The 18,613-nt window shown below is 44.2% G+C and overlaps 1 protein-coding gene across 2 annotated transcripts in view; it reads right to left on the bottom strand.

Moving 5' to 3' along the window:
* The window catches only part of LARS2 (leucyl-tRNA synthetase 2, mitochondrial), a 129,898-nt gene extending 113,818 nt beyond the window's left edge, over window positions 1–16,080 (bottom strand). For both annotated transcript variants that reach the window (XM_029070826.1, XM_029070828.2), the window contains exons 1-2: window positions 16,022–16,080; window positions 5,147–5,396 (exon numbers count right to left, since the gene is read on the bottom strand). In XM_029070826.1, the coding sequence (XP_028926659.1) occupies window positions 5,147–5,374 (228 nt within the window). In that variant the 5' untranslated portion in view covers window positions 5,375–5,396; window positions 16,022–16,080. The remainder of the gene's footprint in view (window positions 1–5,146; window positions 5,397–16,021) is intronic.
* Window positions 16,081–18,613: the final 2,533 nt, after the last annotated feature.

Genomic DNA, 18,613 nt, shown 5'->3' with positions numbered 1-18,613 from the left:
TCTACAATAACTCATAATCATAATTACAATCTCCTCATTTATTTAATATTGTGATGTTATGCTCTAAATTCCTTTAATGAAAATTAAGCACTAGTTTAGTGATCTATATATATACTATTAAAGTACATAACACATAATGGAATTTCATAGCACTTTTCCAGAAGTTCCAGACCAGTTCCTAATTTATAGCACTTGAAATCTATGTGACGATATATCCCAAGGTAGAGCCATTCATGATACACTATGTTCAAGGAACATAACCCAGTTGAATAACATAGTATGCCTGCTTATGAATGGACAAAGCAGAGTCAAACTAAAAAAAAAATTCCTGCTTAACTAAATATATTTTTAAAAGACTACCCACCCCACTCTTACTTAGGCATTCCTGTATTATGCTTGCATATTCATCTGCTGAGCTGACATATGGTCAGTAGAATCATTCCCTAAGAACAGCTATTACAAATGAGGGAGGGTGGACTATCAGAAAGCAGAGTACTGGGAGTCAGGAGACCCAGATTCTAATCCCGCTTCCACCACTCGTCTGCTGAGTGGCCTTGGGCAAGCCGTTTAATAACTCTGCACCTCAGTTTCCTCTTCTGTAAAATAAGGAAAAAATATCTTCTCTCCAGCCCTCTTACACTGCCAGGGACAGGTGTCTGATCTGGTTATCTTGTCTCTAAATCAGCACTTAGCACAAGTGCTCAGCACATAATAAGTGTTTAATAAATTTTCCATGAACATTATTCCTGGATTTTAATGTGTCCCTTTTCATGTAAAATATGAATACTCATTCATTCAATCATTCATTCATTCAATCGCATTTATTGAGCGCTTACTATATGCCAAGCACTGTACTAAGCACTTCGGAGAGTACAATATAACCACAAATCACCGTAATTTATGTATTTATATTAATGTCTGTCTCCCCCTCTAGACTGTAAGTTCATCGTGGGCAGGAATGTGTCTGTCTGTTGTTATACTGTACTCTCCCAAGCACTTAGTTCAGTGTTTTTCACAGTGTAAGCGCTCAATAAATATGACCTATTGAATGAATTATTCCTTTGCTGTGTTTCAAAAACGTGGCTACACTTTCAGTTATAAGCTTCTTCCTGGTGCAATACGATGAAAACATTTTTGTTACTCTAGTTTTCTCCAAGAAATACTCTTTTCCCCACAAACATCTCCCAAATCCTTTCAGCTTCTGCAATAAGCACTACAATTTATGACCAAAACTAGACCTAGTTAAATCCAACTCTAGAGCTGAGATGCTATTAAAAACTTAAATATTCATGATTTTTTCTTGCTGCTGAAAATATATTCACCTCACTGTTCGATGCTGCCTTTGTTGTTTCTCCGTGAAAAAAATCTAATAATTTCCCTATCTTTGTGACAATTTAATGACTTTCACCTCCTGGGGGTGGGATGGGGGTGAAGAACTATGGGGGTTTTATGTCATAATTGAACAGGTTTGATTGAAAAGGAAATTTTCATAATTATATAAAAGGGTAAGGATTTAAATCTTTCTTTTCCTAGGTTTCTAGCAGTATGTCAAGGATGAATTTTGGAAATATATTCTGATACTCCTGGGCATCTTTTGACTTTATGAGAGATCAAGGACTCCAACTTTCTTATGGTCTGTGCTTGACAATGATACCAGGGATAACACCTCATTTGAGTGCATTTGGCAACAAATCTGCTTACCCATTCTCACCAAAAGTTAAGAACCCATGTTAAATTTCATAAAATAAGACAGAAAAAGAAAATAAAAAATGAAAATCACTTTCATAATTTAGGGCACGGCTAGTCTTAATCTCCCTAGAAGCATTAAAATACTTTATCTTCTGCGGTCTTCTAGAGCATACAATTTACATATACCATAGAAATTCTGAGGACACTTAGCATTTCTCTAGTCAAAGCTCAATTGCATGCCAAAGTGAGTCTTCCAAATGCAAGGTGCTCCATTTTATTACTGATTGGAACTTATTTAACAATCACTTATTTATTTAGTGCCTACTTGGTGTAAAAAACACTGATTCGGAACTTGGGAGACTATTAAAATACAGATAGAAGGCATGATTTTTTTGGGGGGTGGGTGGGTTAATACTTGCCCTGAAGGAGCTAACAATTTAATGGGAAAGATATACACAAAATAAATTACAGACAGAAGGAAGAAGCAAATCGAACGATGGATATGTCCACTAGACTGTAAGCTCTCAACTGTGGGCAGGGAATGCGTTAACTAACTCTTGTTACGATGTACTCCCCCAAGTGCTTAGTACAGTGCTCTGAACACAGTAAGTGCTCAACAAATAGGACTGATTGGTTGATGGGTTGCATGTGGAGGTATAAATGCTTAAAGAGAAGAGTTTGTAAATCAATATGCAAAGAATTGCCAAGGCTGGTTGCGAGTGAATGACAGCAGAGGTGGCACAAAAGTGCTACGGTGGTAGTTGATATGAGAGGTGGGGAGAAGAAAATCAATCAGGAAAAGCCTCCTTTTATTATTATTATTATTATATTATTATTAGGATTATCGCAAGGGTTATGAAGGTGGGGAGAGCTGTAGACTCGTGGCTTTAAACGGGACAGGAATGGCGGGCACAGAGAACGGCATGAGCAAAAAGTTGGAGACAGGACAGAGTGAGTCACGGTGAATAAGTTAGCTTGAAGCAGCGTGGCTTAGTGGAAAGAGCCTGGGCTTGGGAGTCAGAGGTCATGGGTTCTAATCCCCGCTCCACCACTTGTCAGCTGTGTGACTTTGGGCAAGTCACTCAACTACTCTGTGTCTCAGTTACCTCATCTGGAAAATGGGGATTAAGACAGTAAACCCCATGTGGGACAACCTGATTACCTTGTATCTACCAGTGCTTAGAACAGTGAATGGCACATAGTAAGTGTTTAACAAATACCATTATTATTATTATTATTATTATTATTATTATTATTATTATCATTATCAGAAACAACGAGTACAAAATGGGGTGTCGTGGGAGAAGAAAGTGGAAAAGTGAGAGAGAGAGCTGATGGCTTTTAAAAAGCCAATAGTCAGGGGTTTCTGTTTGATGTGGACCTGAATGGGGAGCATTGGAGTTTTTGGTAGAGAAGAGATGTGTGAGCAGAATGAAGTTTTAGAAAATATACTGGACTGGAAGTGTGGGGGGATGAGGGGAGACGGAGCGCGGTGAGAAGGAAGATAGAATTACCCAGGCATATTTTTTTGGTTTCTCCTATTCTCTCCTTAACATCTGCTCTTCTCCTTCATTTCACCAATACCACGAAGGAGCACTAGCTTCATTGTACTCTATTTAGGGGAAATACTACATAAATCAATATCCCTCCCGCCTGAGGGAGAGGGAAAGCCACGGGGCCAAGGGGATAGAGCACAGGCCTGGGAATGAGAAGGACATGGATTCTAGTCTCGGCTCTGCCACTTGCCTGCTGTATGACCTGGGCAAGCCACTCCACCGGGCCTCAATTACCTCATGTGTAAAAAGGGGATTAAGACTGTGAGCTCCATATGGGACAGGGACTGTGTCTAACCTGTATCTATTCCAGAGCTTAGAACAGTGCCTGGTCTATAGTAAGCACTTAAATGCCACTAAAAAAAATTGTCAGGACATGAAGAAGTGGCTGGACCAGTGTGGTGGCCTTTTGAATGGAGAGGAAGGAGCGAACCTGGAATACGTTATGTAGGAAAAATTGACAGCACTTATTTTTCCTTTAAAATAAAATTACTTTATATCATATTATTTTAGCAGTTCTCTCTACATTATTAACTCCCAGGGGGCAGGGAACATGTTTACCAACTCTGTTACATTATACTCTCCCAAGTGCTTTTTTTAATGGCATTGTTAGATGCTTACTATATGCCAGGCAGTTTACTATGCACTGGGGTAAATGCAAGATAATCAGGTCGGACACTGTCCGTGTCCCACATGAGACTCACAGTCTTAATCCCAGTTTTACAGATGAGGTAACTAAGGCCCTAAGAATCAATCGATCAATCATATTTATTGAGCGCTTACTGTGTGCAGGCCACTATACTAAGCTCTGAATTAAGTAGCTTGCCCAAGGTCACACAACAGACAAGTGGAGAATCTGAGATTAGAACCCAGGTCCTTCTGATTCCCAGGCCACTGCTCTATCCACTAGGCCACTGTGAGCTCTGCACACAGTAAGTGCACAATCAATATAACTGATTGATTCTTTAGACTATGGCTTCTTGCACTTTCACTACATTAGGATCCAGTGATCGGCATGGGCATTCCTAGGCTGACCATATATGTAATCCCTAACTGGGCACAGTAATTGTGGGTTAGGGTAGCTGGGAATGAAGGTGGAGCCCAAAAAACTCTCTCCACTCTCCATCCCCACTCTCTCAGATGAACCTGTTTCAAAAATCTGGAAATGAGAAGTTTTCAAGATTGTCCCTGTCAAATCTCTCACCTGGACACCTTAATAATTCAATCAATGGTATTTCTTGATCACTTATAGCGTGCAGAGCATTGTACTAAGTAATCCTGGCTCCTCCACTTGTCTGCTGTGAGACTGAGGGCAAGTCACTTCACTTCTCTGTGCCCCAGTTACCTCATCTGTAAAATGGGGATTAAGACTGTGAGCTCATGTGGAACATGGACTGTGTTAGCTTGTATGACCTGAGTGCTTAGGATGGGGTCTGACACACAGTAAGCACACATATACTGTTAAAATAAAAAGAACCACCCCATCCCAGCCCACAAGAAGCTTACAACCTAGAGAACTGTAAACTCTCTTTCTCTTCAACTGAAATTTCCTTTTGTTAATTACATTCCACCACTTTAACTGCCAAATGACCACGATGCAAAGGACGGCAGTACACAGGAGTAGCCTAAAGAACACGGAATTATATTTTTAATTTTCAGCAAAATTCTAAGCGCCAGCACGATGTCTGTCAGGTCCAAAGGACCTACAGATTTCATATACTAACATTTAAGTATTATCTGGCAAATTCAGGATGAATCGGCAATGGTGATATTTAATACTATGTTATGTATCATGTACATAGGTCATTTTAGATCAAAATTGATTAAAAAACCTGATTACTTATTTTAATATCGGAAAAAAACAGATGATTTTTCTTCTGTTTTTTTTTTTTCAGAATACTTACATCGGTGTCTGAAATTCTGTAGAATTGTTCTTTCACCCTCTGTTGCCACCATTTTTCAACTTTCTTCCTCGTTTGCAATGTATAGTCTCTGGTCCATTTCCCAGTGGCACTAAAAATCTGTCTGATGCAACCCGGGACCGGCCTCCTCTTCACTAAATCTGGGGGGCCGTTTAGGTGCCCTTTCAGGCTCGGAGAATAGATGACCAATCTCCACCACGGGAGCGGCATTCTTCAAAATGCAGTGGTCTTTCTGAAAGACATAATAGAGAGCATGTTGATTCTGATACCCTGATCTTCACAGCTCAGTCTCCAGTTTCACTTGCTCACTTCAATTCACTAGTACCTCTTCCTACTTACCATACTGATGAGTTTGGCTGCCCTGAAAAGAAGAGCTGGGAAGTTGAACTGCTCTAGGCAAATGCTCTGTGTGGAATAGATTTTCAGAGTGATATTTAAATGTTTCATTGGCATGAAAACCAATCTCTCTTTGCAGGGGTAAATTCTGGAACTGCCTTCAGTTAAGAAAATTCATCTTCTGTGGACTGGCAGGGGATGTGAAGAAATTTCAGCACATGTTCAGAACTAGACGTATTTAAAACAAACCTCCGTTTGTTAATTCATTTCTTTCTGATATTTATTTCTTACCAGTCAGTATTCTGAAAGTGTATGGGCCCCAAGAAAATGAGTGGAAGTGGGACTTTAAAACTGAGCAGCCAACGAAAGAAATACAGGAAGACAAATTAGAAACGATAGACCCCCGATGGTTTTTAAAGGATGACTAGGCCAGAAAAAACACAGATCTTGTCTACAGGCTCAGATAAAACAGAACTGTTTAATTCTCTGCCTCAGCGAGATGTCTCTTTTATAGCCATACTACGTTTGCTCTATTATCGTGAAGAACTGTAATACAGAAACTGCAGGACGATTACAGAAAACGTAAAAGGTCTCATCATGCTTCTCATGTGACATTCGAGTGATTGGATTTTCCAACTTAAGTGCCAAAGCCAGTCCCTTTATTTCTGAAGGAATCAATGTCGCATCCTTAAAACTTTCAGACCCCTTAGCTCTTTTGGGTGGTACCAGCAACAGACTAGTAGGAATCCCCCACGGCACCTACTGGATTTTATAGTTGTGCAGTAAAGAACAGCACCACCTTCCTCAAAAAATAAAAACATAAATCTAACCTACCCCAGGAGTTGTGTTTTTTTTCTTAGCTTCCCTGGATCACCCTTTAATAGGGAGCAAAAGCAGAATTCCAGGAGCATCAGCCATTATCTTTCTTTCTAACCTACAGAGGATCTGGTGGTCAAGTCTATTTTGGTTCCTTACAAATCTCTCCCAATGCCCCTCCATCCCTCTTCAGGCCCAGGCAACTCCAAAGCAGCCAGAGGGCTGAGGGGTATCAGGCTTCCTCCTCTCCCTCTTCCTCTGTTCCCAGCCCTAGGCCCTCAGCTTATGGTAGAATGGATAGGGTACGAACCTGAGAGTCCAAAAGTCATGGGTTCTAATCCCAGCTCCTCCATGTGTCTGCTGTGTGACCCTGGGCAAGTCATCTGTAAAATGGGAATTGAGACTGCGAATCCCATGTGGGACAGGGACTATGTCCAACCCGATCTGCTTATCTACCCCAGCGCTTAGTACACTCTCTCGCCAAGAGGCCTTCCCAGACTGAGCTACCCCTTTTCCCTCTGCTCCCTCTCTGCTCCCCCTTTCCCCCTTTTCCCTCTGCTCCTCCCCCTCTCCCTTCCCCTCCCCTCAGCACTGTGCTCATTTGTATATATTTTTATTACCCTATTTATTTTGTTAATGTCATTCTATTTATCGCGATTATGCTGTCTCATTTCTGTCCATCTGTCTCCCCCGATTAGACTGTGAGCCCATCACTGGGCAGGGATTGTCTCTATCTGTTGCCGAATTTATATTCCAAGCGCTTAGTACAGTCCTCTGCACATAGTAAGTGCTCAATAAATACTATTGAGTGAATGAATGAATGAACATAGTAAGCACTTAACAAATACCATAATTATTATTATTATTAATGATCCATTTAAGCTACTTTAACACAACATGACTTGAGCAGGACTTCTAAACCCTGACTCTGATGTCACAAGGAAATTAAGATAGTGTTGGAAGAGGCCTTGGAAAAGCATGAGAATAGACAGTATATTTGACCTATAATGACCCAAAATGGGTAAGTAAAATAAAATAAAAGATCACTATTGCCAGATTTTGGGCTTTCCAGTTCATAATAATAATTACGGCATTTGTTAAGTGCTTACTATATGCCAGGCACTGTACTAAGCGCTGGATTTAAAAGCAGTGTGGCCCAATGGAGAGACCACAGGCCTGGGGAGTCAAAGGATACGGGTCCTAATTCTTATTCCACCACTTGCCTGCTTTGTATCTTTGGGCAAGTCACTTAGCTTCCCTGTCAGCTTCCTCATCTGTGAAATGGGGAATCCATACCTGTTCTTCCTTCCCCTAGGTTGTGCCCCCAAGAGGGCAGGGGCTGGGTCCATCCAGATTTTCTTGTATCTCCTCAAGTGCTAAGTACAGTGCTTGGCTCATAATAAGTGCATTATAAATACTACAATAATTATGATTGTCATACATTTCATGACTTACAGGTCCTGACTTCACACTACTGGGGTATTATAAATAGGCCAACAAAACCTCGATTTACGGCAACAACATTGAGGAAATGGCTAGTCTTGTCTCTGCTGCCCCTCATTCATTCATTCAATAGTATTTACTGAGCACTTACTATGTGCAGAGCACTGTACTAAGCGCTTGGAATGTACAAATCGGTAACAGATAGAGACAGTCCCTACCCTTTGACAGGCTTACAAGTCTAATCGGGGGAGACGGACAGACAAGAACAATAGCAATGTGTAGTGTCAGAAACTACACTTCCCAGTAGCCCGGGCCCACACTTTCTGCCCCGAGTCCACTTTTCCAACTTCTTCATTTAGTCCCTTTTTCTCATTTTCACCGTTTTCCTCGAAAGAGATGCAAATTATTTCAAGAAGTAACTACTGTTCATTTATGCAGGTCTCTAGACTGTAAATTCACTGTGAGCAGGGAACTTGTCTTCTAATTCCCTGTCTTGCACCTAATAATGATGGTATTTATTAAGCACTTACTATGTGCCAGGCACTGTACTGAGCATGGACACAGTCCCCATCCCACGTGGGGCTCACAGTCTCAATCCCCACTTTACAGATGAGGTAACTGCGGCTAAGAGAAGTGACACCCAAGGTCACAAAACAGACAAGTGAAGGAGCCAGGACTTGAACCCATGACCTCCTGACTCCCAGGTCTGTGCTCTACATCGTGCTACACCGTAGTCCCAGATGCTTAGTACAGTGTTCTGTACGTAGTTAGCACTTAAATGAATACCACTGACTGTGATTTGTGCCTATGACTTCCCCTTTAGGTAACTTCTACTACAGCACTTCAAAAGTACAGCTTCTCTAAATGGGACAAAGTGATTTTTACTTGATTTTTTTTCCAAACCTTGGCCTAATGCTACAATTAAGTTTTCTCTTGCTCTGGATAGTACATTCCTTGCTCAGCTGGAAAATCAGCACCCTGCTATGCTCATACTTCAACCCTTTAAAAGTGAGATTTTAAAAGCACAAATCAAAATGCGTAACATAGACACAATAATTATATTGATTATAATTGTGGTATTCATTAAGTGTTTACTGTGTGCTAAGCACTGTGCCAAGTGCTGGGGTAGAAACAAGACCTTGAGGTTGGACACAACCCTTAGACCACATGAGGCTCCAAGTCTAAGTAGGAGGGAGATCATACTTGCTTTATGGAGGCAATTATTAATGAAAAGTTTAAATTACAATTTCACTAACACTTTGATGAATGGACATTATCAAGAAACGCATTAGTCGGACTTATTATTCTACTGGAGTACGGAAAAAAAAGACACGATGTTAAGTAAAAATATAAAGGCTCTAGACTGTAAGCTCGTTGTGGGCAGGGAACACGTCTATCAACTCTGTCGCACTTAGCCCAATTACTTAGCACAGTGCTCTGCACACAGTAAGCACTCAATAAATGCCACTGACGATGATAAAGTTGGTGTTAAATGACACCAATCAAACTGTAGACTAAAGTGAGTTCTTGTCATTTTTATGAGGATTGCTTCTCCTACTTCCGGGTTGGGATTTTAGGGAAGCTACTCTAAATGGATTTATGCTTTATCGCCCACATCTGATATTTAAATTTTTAAATAATTTAAATGAAAAGAGGAAAAATAAAGAGGGAGATTTCTTCTTTGTTCTGTTATTTTTGTATTTCCAACCCACCAACTGGAATTTGTTGTTATGCCCTGCAGCCGAATACAAAACACCGCTGTGTCTTTTGCCAAGTTGTTCAGACATTCTGTGACTATGACAAGTGAAGTTTAAAAGAGCATATGGCATGGCTCTAAACCACAATTTGCAAACAGTACGGGGAATTCCAGGAGTTTCACACAGCCTATATCCCGTGCCGAGGTTGCCAGAAAATCAGCATTGTGCTTGAAAATTAAAATCAAGCTACTCAGTTAAGATCTGTTCATGAGAGAATTAGAGTGTGGTTTTATAGGGCTCTAATCGTATCGTACATTGCCTAAAAATTCACTATTTTTACCCTGTTGTACTTTCCACCAACATCACCGACTGTCACCGGTTAATGCACAGGGCTCAAGAATAATCGTTTTGTGACTAACCATAATTTGGCCTTGTAATACTCATTTTGGGAGTAACAAACCAGAATTTGTTTACTACATCGCAAGAAAATAGTTATACCAAATATCGGAACACAGAATGGACCTTCATATTCACTAACTGGCTCTAGGAGCACCAGTGGATGCTTTAAGTGGAAGACATACGATATCCTGGGTGATGTTTTTCTTAAGAAAAATGTAATGGTATCTCTTAAGAGCTTACTGTGTGTCAAGCACTGTTCTAAGCTCTGTGGTAGATACAAGTTCATCAGGTGGGGTGCATCCCTGTCTCCCATGAGGCTCATTTTTCAGCACTGAATTTCTGAACAAAAGGATCTAGTTTTAAAGAAAGTGAGGGACCTTTGGAATTATAAATACACCTAAGGCATTTTTCATGCAAAAAGTTGTTGAAACTCTGAGCATCGATGTATACGGTGATGATGATGGTATTTGTTAAGCGCTTACTATGTGCCAAGCACTGTTCTGAGCACGGGGATGGATACAGGGTTATGATGATGTCCCACGTGGAGCTCACAGTCTTAATCCTCATTTTCCAGATGAGGTCACCGAGGCCCAGAGAAGTGAAGTGACTTGCCCAATGTCACCCAGCTGACACGTGGCGGAGCGGGGATTAGAACCCATGGCTTCCGACTCCCAAGCCCGCGCTCTAGCCACTGAGCCACACTGCTTCTCTGTGGTAGAGGAAGGCGAATTGAACAGAAAACCAATGAGGAAAAAATTCAGATGGAACTAGATTTTTGCACAGGAGTCATTTTAAGAAAGCACAGGCCTCGGAGTCAGGAGACCTGGGTTCTAAAATCCCAGCTCTGCCACTTAATGACAATTATTGGGGTATTTACTGAGCGCCATTAAAGTCCACGTCTCCCCACTCCTCAAGAACCTCCAGTGGTTGCCCTTCCACCTCCGCATCAAACGGGAGCTTCTTACCGGGGTTTTAAAGCACTCCATCATCTTCCCCCCTTCTACCTCGTCTCCCTGATTTCCGACTACAACCCAGACCTCACATTTTGCTCCTCTCATTCATCCATTCATTCAATAGTATTTATTGAGCGCTTACTATGTGCAGAGCACTGTACTAAGCACTTGGGATGGACAATTCGGCAACAGGTAGCGCCAACTTACTCACGGTACCTCGAGCTCATTTATCTCACTGGCAACCCCGCACTTTTCCTGCTTCTGGCTTGGAACTCCCTCCCTCTTCACGGCATGGCTCAGTGGAAAGAGCACGGGCTTGGGAGTCAGAGGTCATGGGTTCAAATCCTGGCTGAGCCGCTTGTCAGCTGTGTGACTTTGGGCAAGTTCACGTAACTTCTCTGTGCTTCAGTTACCTCATCTGTAAATTGGGGAAGAAGACTGTGAGCCCCATGTGGGACAACCTGACCACCCTGTATCCTCTCCAGCACTTAGAACAGTGCTTTGCATATAGTAAGCACTTAACAAATGCCATCGTTACATCTGACAATGACTCTCCCCACCTTCAAAGCCTTATTAAAAACACATCTCCTCCCGGACGCCTTCCCACTTGCCTGCTGAACGACCTTGGATAAATCATTTATCTGGGCCTCGATTTCAAGTGAGGGTTAAATACCGGTTCTCCCTTCCCCTTAGACCGCGAGCTCCGACTGGGACTGGGACTGTGTCCGATCTGCTCCAGTATTTTACTCGGTACAGTGCTTGGGACAGAGTAAGCGCTTAAATATCACAATTATTAAACGGAGGGCCTAACCACTTTTCTGTCTAATCGAGTGTTTTTGTTTTGTCTCCACTAATAGATGGAGAGCTTCCCCCGGGGTAGACACGGCCTCGTTTGTCGGTCAAACGACGGCCAACGGTTCCCGGCACAAAATGCTGCGTAAAATGGGAATTTGAAAAAGACCCGTTCCAGACGGTGATGTTAGCGACGATAATGTAATTAAAATCGCTCCTGAAAAAGCTATTTGGATTCTCTGGTGGACACCTGTTAATGTCACAAAGGCACGTTCATCATTATTATGCAATAAAACGGACAGTTCTCGAAGACAGCCATTGCTTTATGTATTAATACTTTCGGCGCTCCGAAATGGGAAACCGAGAAATGATTTTGGCTCCTGGCTGCGGTCAACTTTTTTCAGCTGGTGTAATTAAAGTGGCCAAGAGCCTAAAGGAGGGTGAACCAGAGATCTTCATGGTAACAAGGAGCTCAGCACTACAGGAGAAATGCAGCCCGACGGTTTGTGCGGAGTTTGAATTTCCCAGTGACCCGGGGCCTTGGAGTCAGAAAGGACCTGGGTTCTAATCCCGGCCTCCGCCACTTGTCTGCTGTGTGACCTGGGGCAAGTCGCTTGACCTTTCCGTGCCCCAGCTCTGTCATCTGTAAAGCCGGGAAGCAGTACGGCGTAGTGGATAGAGCACGAGGCTGGGCGTCAGAAGGTTGTGGGTTCTAATACCGGCTCTGCCTCTTGTTTGCTTTGTGACCTTGGGCAAGTCACTTTACTTCCTCATGCTTCAGTTTCCTCCTCTGTGAAATGGGGATTAAGATTGTGAGTCCCACGTGAGTCAGGGACAGTGTCCACCCCAGCGCTTAGCACAGTGCCTGGCACACAGTATTTAAGCGCTTAAATACCAGAATTCTTATTACTAAAGTTGGAATTAAGACTGAATGCCACTTGGGATGTATGTCTGACTTGATTAGCTTGTATCTACCCCAGCACTTAGTAATAATAATGATGGTATTTGTTAAGCGCTTACTATGTGCCAAGCACTGTTCTAAGCGCTGGGGTAGATACAGGGTAATCAGGTCGTCCCACGTGGGGCTCACAGTCTTCATCCCCACTTTACAGATGAGGTAACTGAGGCTCAGAGAAGTGAAGTGACTTGCCCAAAGTCACCCAGCTGACAAGTGGCAGAGCTGGGATTAGAACCCACAACCTCTGACTCCCAAGCCTGGGCTCTTGCCACTAAGCCACGCTCCTTCTCCTGGCTGGTACAGTGCCTGGCACATAGTAAGTGCTTAACAAACACCATTTTTTAAAAAAAGGACTCCCTCCTACCCCCGGCAACCCTGCTCTTCCTCCCCTAATTCTGCGGACGGAGCCGGAGCTCCTGTTTTTACTCTGTTAAGATCGACTGCTCTCCCACCCGCATCCCATGGAGCTGACCCTCCCCTCTCAAGTAAAAATAATGATAAGAATGGTATTTAAGAGCTTACTATGTGTTGAGCACTGTACTAAGCGCTGGGGTGGATACGAGCAAATTGGGTTGGACATAGATCCTGTCCCATGTGGGGCTCACAGTCTCAATCTCCATTTTACAGATTAGGGAACTGAGGCCCAGTGAAGTGACTTGCCCAAGGTCACACAGAGACAAGTGGCACAGCCGGGATCAGAACTCATGACCTCCTGACTCCCAGGCCCGGGCTCTAACCACTACGCCAGGCTGCTTCTCTTCACTGTTGCCAAATTGTACATTCCAAGCATTTAGTACAGTGCTCTGCACACAGTAAGTGCTCAATAAATACGGTTGAATGAATTCTCTATGCCATGCTGCTTCTCTATTGTTACAGTGTCCTCTCCCGAGCGCTTAGTGCAGTGCTCTGCACTCAGTAGGCACTCAATAAATATGATTGAAACAATATTTAATACATATGATGATAGGAGGAAGCAACGTGGCTTAGTGGCAAGACCCCTAGCTTGGGAGTCAGAGGTCATGGGTTCTAACCCCGGCTCTGCCACTTATCAGCTGTGTGACCTTGGGCGAGTCACTTAACTTTTTGGGCCTCAGTTACCTCCTCTGTAAAATGGGGATGAAGATTGTGGAGTCCCACCTGGGGCAACCTGATGACCTCGTATCTACCCTGGTGCTTAGAACAGTGCTTGGCACACAGTAGGCGCTTAACAAATACCAATAATATTATTACTATATTTATTGTATTAATGATGTGTCTATACCTATGATTCTATTTATTTTGATGCTACTGATGCCTGACTACTTGTTTTGTTGTCTGTGTCCCCCCGTTTAGCCCGTGAGCCCAATGTGGGCCGGGATTGTCTCTGTTGCTGAATTGTCCATTCCATGTGCTTAGTCCAGTGCTCTGCACACAGTCAGCGCTCAATAAATGCAATTGAATGAATGCTCTATTTTATTAATGATGTGACTATACTTATAATTTTATTTATCTCATTGTTTTGCTGTCTGCTTCCCCCCTTTTAGACCGTGAGCCCGTCGTGGGGCAGGGATGATCCCTATCTGTTGCCCAATTGTCCATTCCAAGTGCTTAGTTCAGTGCTCTGCATACAGTAAACGCTCAATAAATACCAAGGAATGAATGCTCTATTTTATTAATTTATGTGTCTATAGCTATAATTCTATTTATCTCTTTGTTTTGCTGTCTGCCTCCCCGCTTTTAGACTCTGAGCCCATCGTGGGACAGGGATGATCCCTATCTGTTGCCAAATTGTCCATTCCAAGCGCTTAGTCCAGTGCTCTGCACACAGCCAGTGCTCAATAAATACCATTGAATGCTCTATTTTATTAATGATGTGTCTATACCTATAATTCTATTTATCTCTTTGGATGGCATGGATGCCTGACTACTTGTGTTGTCTGTCTCCCCCCTCTGAGACTGTGAGCCCGTCGTGGGGCAGGGAAGGCCTCCATCTGTTGCCCAATTGTCATTTCCAAGCACTCAGTCCAGTGCTCTGCACACAGTAAGCACTCAATAAATACGACTGAATGAATGTTCTATTATTAATGATGTGTTTTGCTGTCTCCCCCTTTTTAGACTGAGAGCCCGTTGTGGGGCAGAGATGGCCTCCATCTGTTGCCCAGTTGTCATTTCCAAGCGCTTAGTCCAATGCTCTGCCTACAGCCAGCACTCAATAAATACGACTGAATGCCGTATTTTATTAATGATGCGTCTATACCTATAATTCTATTTATCTCTTTGTTTTGCTGTCTAGCCTCCCCTCTTTTAGACTGTGAGCCCGTCGTGGGGCAGGGATGATCCCTATCTGTTGCCTAATTGTCCATTCCAAGCACTTAGTCCAGTGCTCTGCACACAGCCAGTGCTCAATAAATACCATTGAATGCTCTATTTTATTAATGATGTGTCTATACCAATAATTCTATTTATCCCTTTGGATGGCACGGATGCCTGACCACTTCTTTTGCTGTCTCCCCTTTTAGACTGTGAGACCAACAGATGGCCTCGATCTGTTGCCCAACTGTCGTTTCCAAGTGCTTGGTCCAGTGCTCTGCACAGAATAAGGGCTCAGTAAATATGAATGAATGCATGCACGCGTGAATGAATGAATGCATACGTGAGTGAATGAATGCATGTGTGTGTGAATACCCCAGCGCTTAGAACAGTGCTCTGCACATAGTAAGCGCTTAACAAATACCAACATTATTATTATTATGTGATTGTGTGGATGAATGAATGCATGTGTGAGTGAATGAATGAATGCATGCGTGAATGAATGAGTGGATGAATGAATGCATGCGTGAGTGGATGAATGAATGCGTGAATGAATGAGTGGATGAATGAATGCATGCGTGGATGAATGAATGCTTGGATGAATGAATGCAGGAGTGAATGAATGCGTGGATGAATGAATGCATGCGTCAATGAATGAATGCATACGTGAATGAATGCGTGGATGAATGAATGCATGCGTGAATAAATGAATGAATGCGTGGATAAATAATAATAATAATAATGTTGGTATTTGTTAAGCGCTTACTATGTGCAGAGCACTGTTCTAAGCGCTGGGGTAGACACAGGGGAATCAGGTGGTCCCACGTGGGGCTCACAATCTTCATCCCCATTTTACAGATGAGGGAACTGAGGCACAGAGAAGTGAAGTGACTTGCCGTATGCATCCGTGAGTGAATGCATGCATACGTGAATGAATGAGTGGATGCGTGGATGAATGCATACATGAATAAATGCATGACTGCATGAATGAGTGAATGAATGAAGGTGGGGCGGGAGGAAGTAGGCCCGCTCCGGGCCCGAGCCTGCGGCCCCGGACACCGAAGGCCGCGCGGAGGACGGAGCCTTCAAAGGGCGGCCTCCCCTCCGGCCGCCGGCCTCCCGACCTCCGTCCCGTCCAGGCGAAGCGGCCGGACCCCCCCGGGGCGGCCATTACCTGGGCGCTGGGCGGGGGCCGTCGCTTCTTCCCGGCCGCCGGCCGTCACCTGGGCGCCGCCATGTTGGAACAACAAAACTTTATCGGCAGCGCGCGCGGGAGACAAGAACAAGGGGGCGGGGCTGGCGGGAGCGGGTGGAGGGGCCGGTATTCATTCATTCATTCATTCATTCATTCATTCATTCATTCATTCATTCATTCATTCATTCATTCATTCATTCAATAGTTTTCCATTCATTTTCAGGTTGTGAGCTCCTCCCCTACCAAGAGCTGGGTAGGCAGCTCTTGAGAAGCTCTTGAGAAGCTCTTGAGAAGCAGCGTGGCTCAGTGGAAAAGAGCACAGGTTTTGGAGTCAGAGGTCATGGGTTCAAACCCCGGCTCTGCCACTTGTCAGCTGTGTGACTTTGGGCAAGTCACTTCACTTCTCGGTGCCTCAGTTACCTCATCTGTAAAATGGGGATTAAGACTGTGAGCCCCACATGGGACAACCTGATTCTCTTGTGTCTACCCCAGCGCTTAGAACAGTGCTTGGCACATAGTAAGCGCTTAACAAATACCAACATTATTATTATTATTATTACCAAGGGACAGAAATCCCTTGGTAGGTAGAGAAGCAGCGTGGCGCAGTGGAAAGAGCACGGGCTTTGGAGTCAGGGCTCACGAGTTCGAATCCCCGCTCTGCCACTTGTCAGCTGTGTGACTGTGGGCAAGTCACTTCACTTCTCTGTGCCTCAGTTCCCTCATCTGTAAAATGGGGATTAAGTGTGAGCCCCACGTGGGACAACCTGATTCCTCTGTGTTTACCCCAGCGCTTAGAACAGTGCTCGGCACATAGTAAGCGCTTAACAAATACCAACATTATTAAATCCACTCACTCACTCACTCACTCACTAGTATTTATTGAGCACTTACTATGTGCAGAGCACTGGACTAGGCGCTTGGAATGGACAATTTGGCAACAGAGACCATCCCTGCCCATTGACGGGCTTACATGTGCAGACCACTGGACTGAGCGCTTGGAATGGACAATTCGGGCCACAGAGAGAGACTGTCCCTGTCCATTGACAGGCTTACATGTGCAGAGCGCTGGACTGAGCTCTTGAAATGGACAATTCAGCAACAGACCATCCCTGCCCGTCGACGGGCTTACATGTGCAGAGCACTGGACTGAGTGCTTGGAACGGACAATTTGGCAACAGAGAGAGAGCATCCCTGCCAATTGACGGGCTTACATGTGCAGAGCACTGGACTGAGTGCTTGGGACGGACAGTTCGGCAACAGAGAGAGAGCATCCCTGCCCATTAACGGGCTTACATGTGCAGAGCACTGGACTGAGTGCTTGGGACGGACAGTTCGGCAACAGAGAGAGACCATCCCTGCCCATTGACGGGCTTACATGTGTAGAGAACTGGACTGAGCACTTGGAATGGACATTTCGGCAACAGAGAGAGACCGTCCCTGCCCACTGACGGGCTCACAGTCTAATGGGGGGAGACAGACTGACAAAAACAAGACAACTTAATCGCAATAAGTAGAATGAAGGGGATGTACACCTCATTAACAAAATAGATAGGGTCGTAAAAATATATACAAATGAGCACAACGCTGAGGGGAGGGATAATCATTGATGATCCTAAGAATAATGACAATAATAATAATGTTGGTATTTGTGAAGCACTTACTAGGTGCAGAACACTGTTCTAAGCGCTGGGGGAGATAGAGGGTCATCAGGTGGTCCCACGTGAGGCTCCCAGTCTTCATCCCCATTTGACAGATGAGGCCACTGAGGCCCAGAGAAGTCAAGTGACTTGCCCAGAGTCACACAGCTGACAAGTGACAGAGCTGGGATTCAAACCCATGACCTCTGACTCCCAAGCCTGGGCTCTTGCCACTGAGCCACGTTGCTTCTCTAGCGCAGGGGGAGAAAATAATAATGTTGGTATCTGTTAAGTGCTTCCTACGTGCCAAGCACTGTTCATTCATTCATTCAACAGTATTTATTGAGCGCTTACTACATGCAGAACACTGGACTAAGCACTTGGAATGGACAATTCGACAACAGAGAGAGACCATCCCTGCCCCACGACACAGCCTAAACGGGGGAGACTGACAGCAAAGCAAAGGAGAACAAAACAAAACAAATAGTCTGGCGTAGATATCATCAAGATAGATAGAAACATAGAGATATACACATCATTAACGAAATAGAGTAACAAATATGCGCAAGTGCTGAGGGGGAGGGGGAAGAGCAAAGGGCGGGAGTAGGGGGAATGGGGAGGAGATGAGGGACAGAGGGAAAGGGAGGGCTCAGTCTGGGAAGGCCTCCTGGAGGAGGTGAGCTCTCAGTAGGGCTTTGAAGGGGGGAAGAGAGTTAGTTTGGCAGAGGTGAGGAGGGAGGGCGTTCCAGGCCAGAGGTAGGACATGGACCAGGGCTTGAAGACGGGACAGGTGGGAACAGGGGACAGTGAGTAGGTGAGCGATGGCAGAGGAGCGGAGTGCACGGGGTAGGATGGAGGAGGAGAGGAGGGAGGTGAGGAAGGAAGGGGCAAGGTGATTGAGAGCTTTGAAGCCAAGAGTGAGGACCACTTACTG

Source organism: Ornithorhynchus anatinus, chromosome 8, assembly GCF_004115215.2.
Source record: "Ornithorhynchus anatinus isolate Pmale09 chromosome 8, mOrnAna1.pri.v4, whole genome shotgun sequence".
Taxonomy (NCBI): Eukaryota; Metazoa; Chordata; class Mammalia; order Monotremata; family Ornithorhynchidae; genus Ornithorhynchus; species Ornithorhynchus anatinus.
Note: the sequence above shows the minus strand (reverse complement) of the source record. Positions and strands in the feature narration are given on the sequence as shown.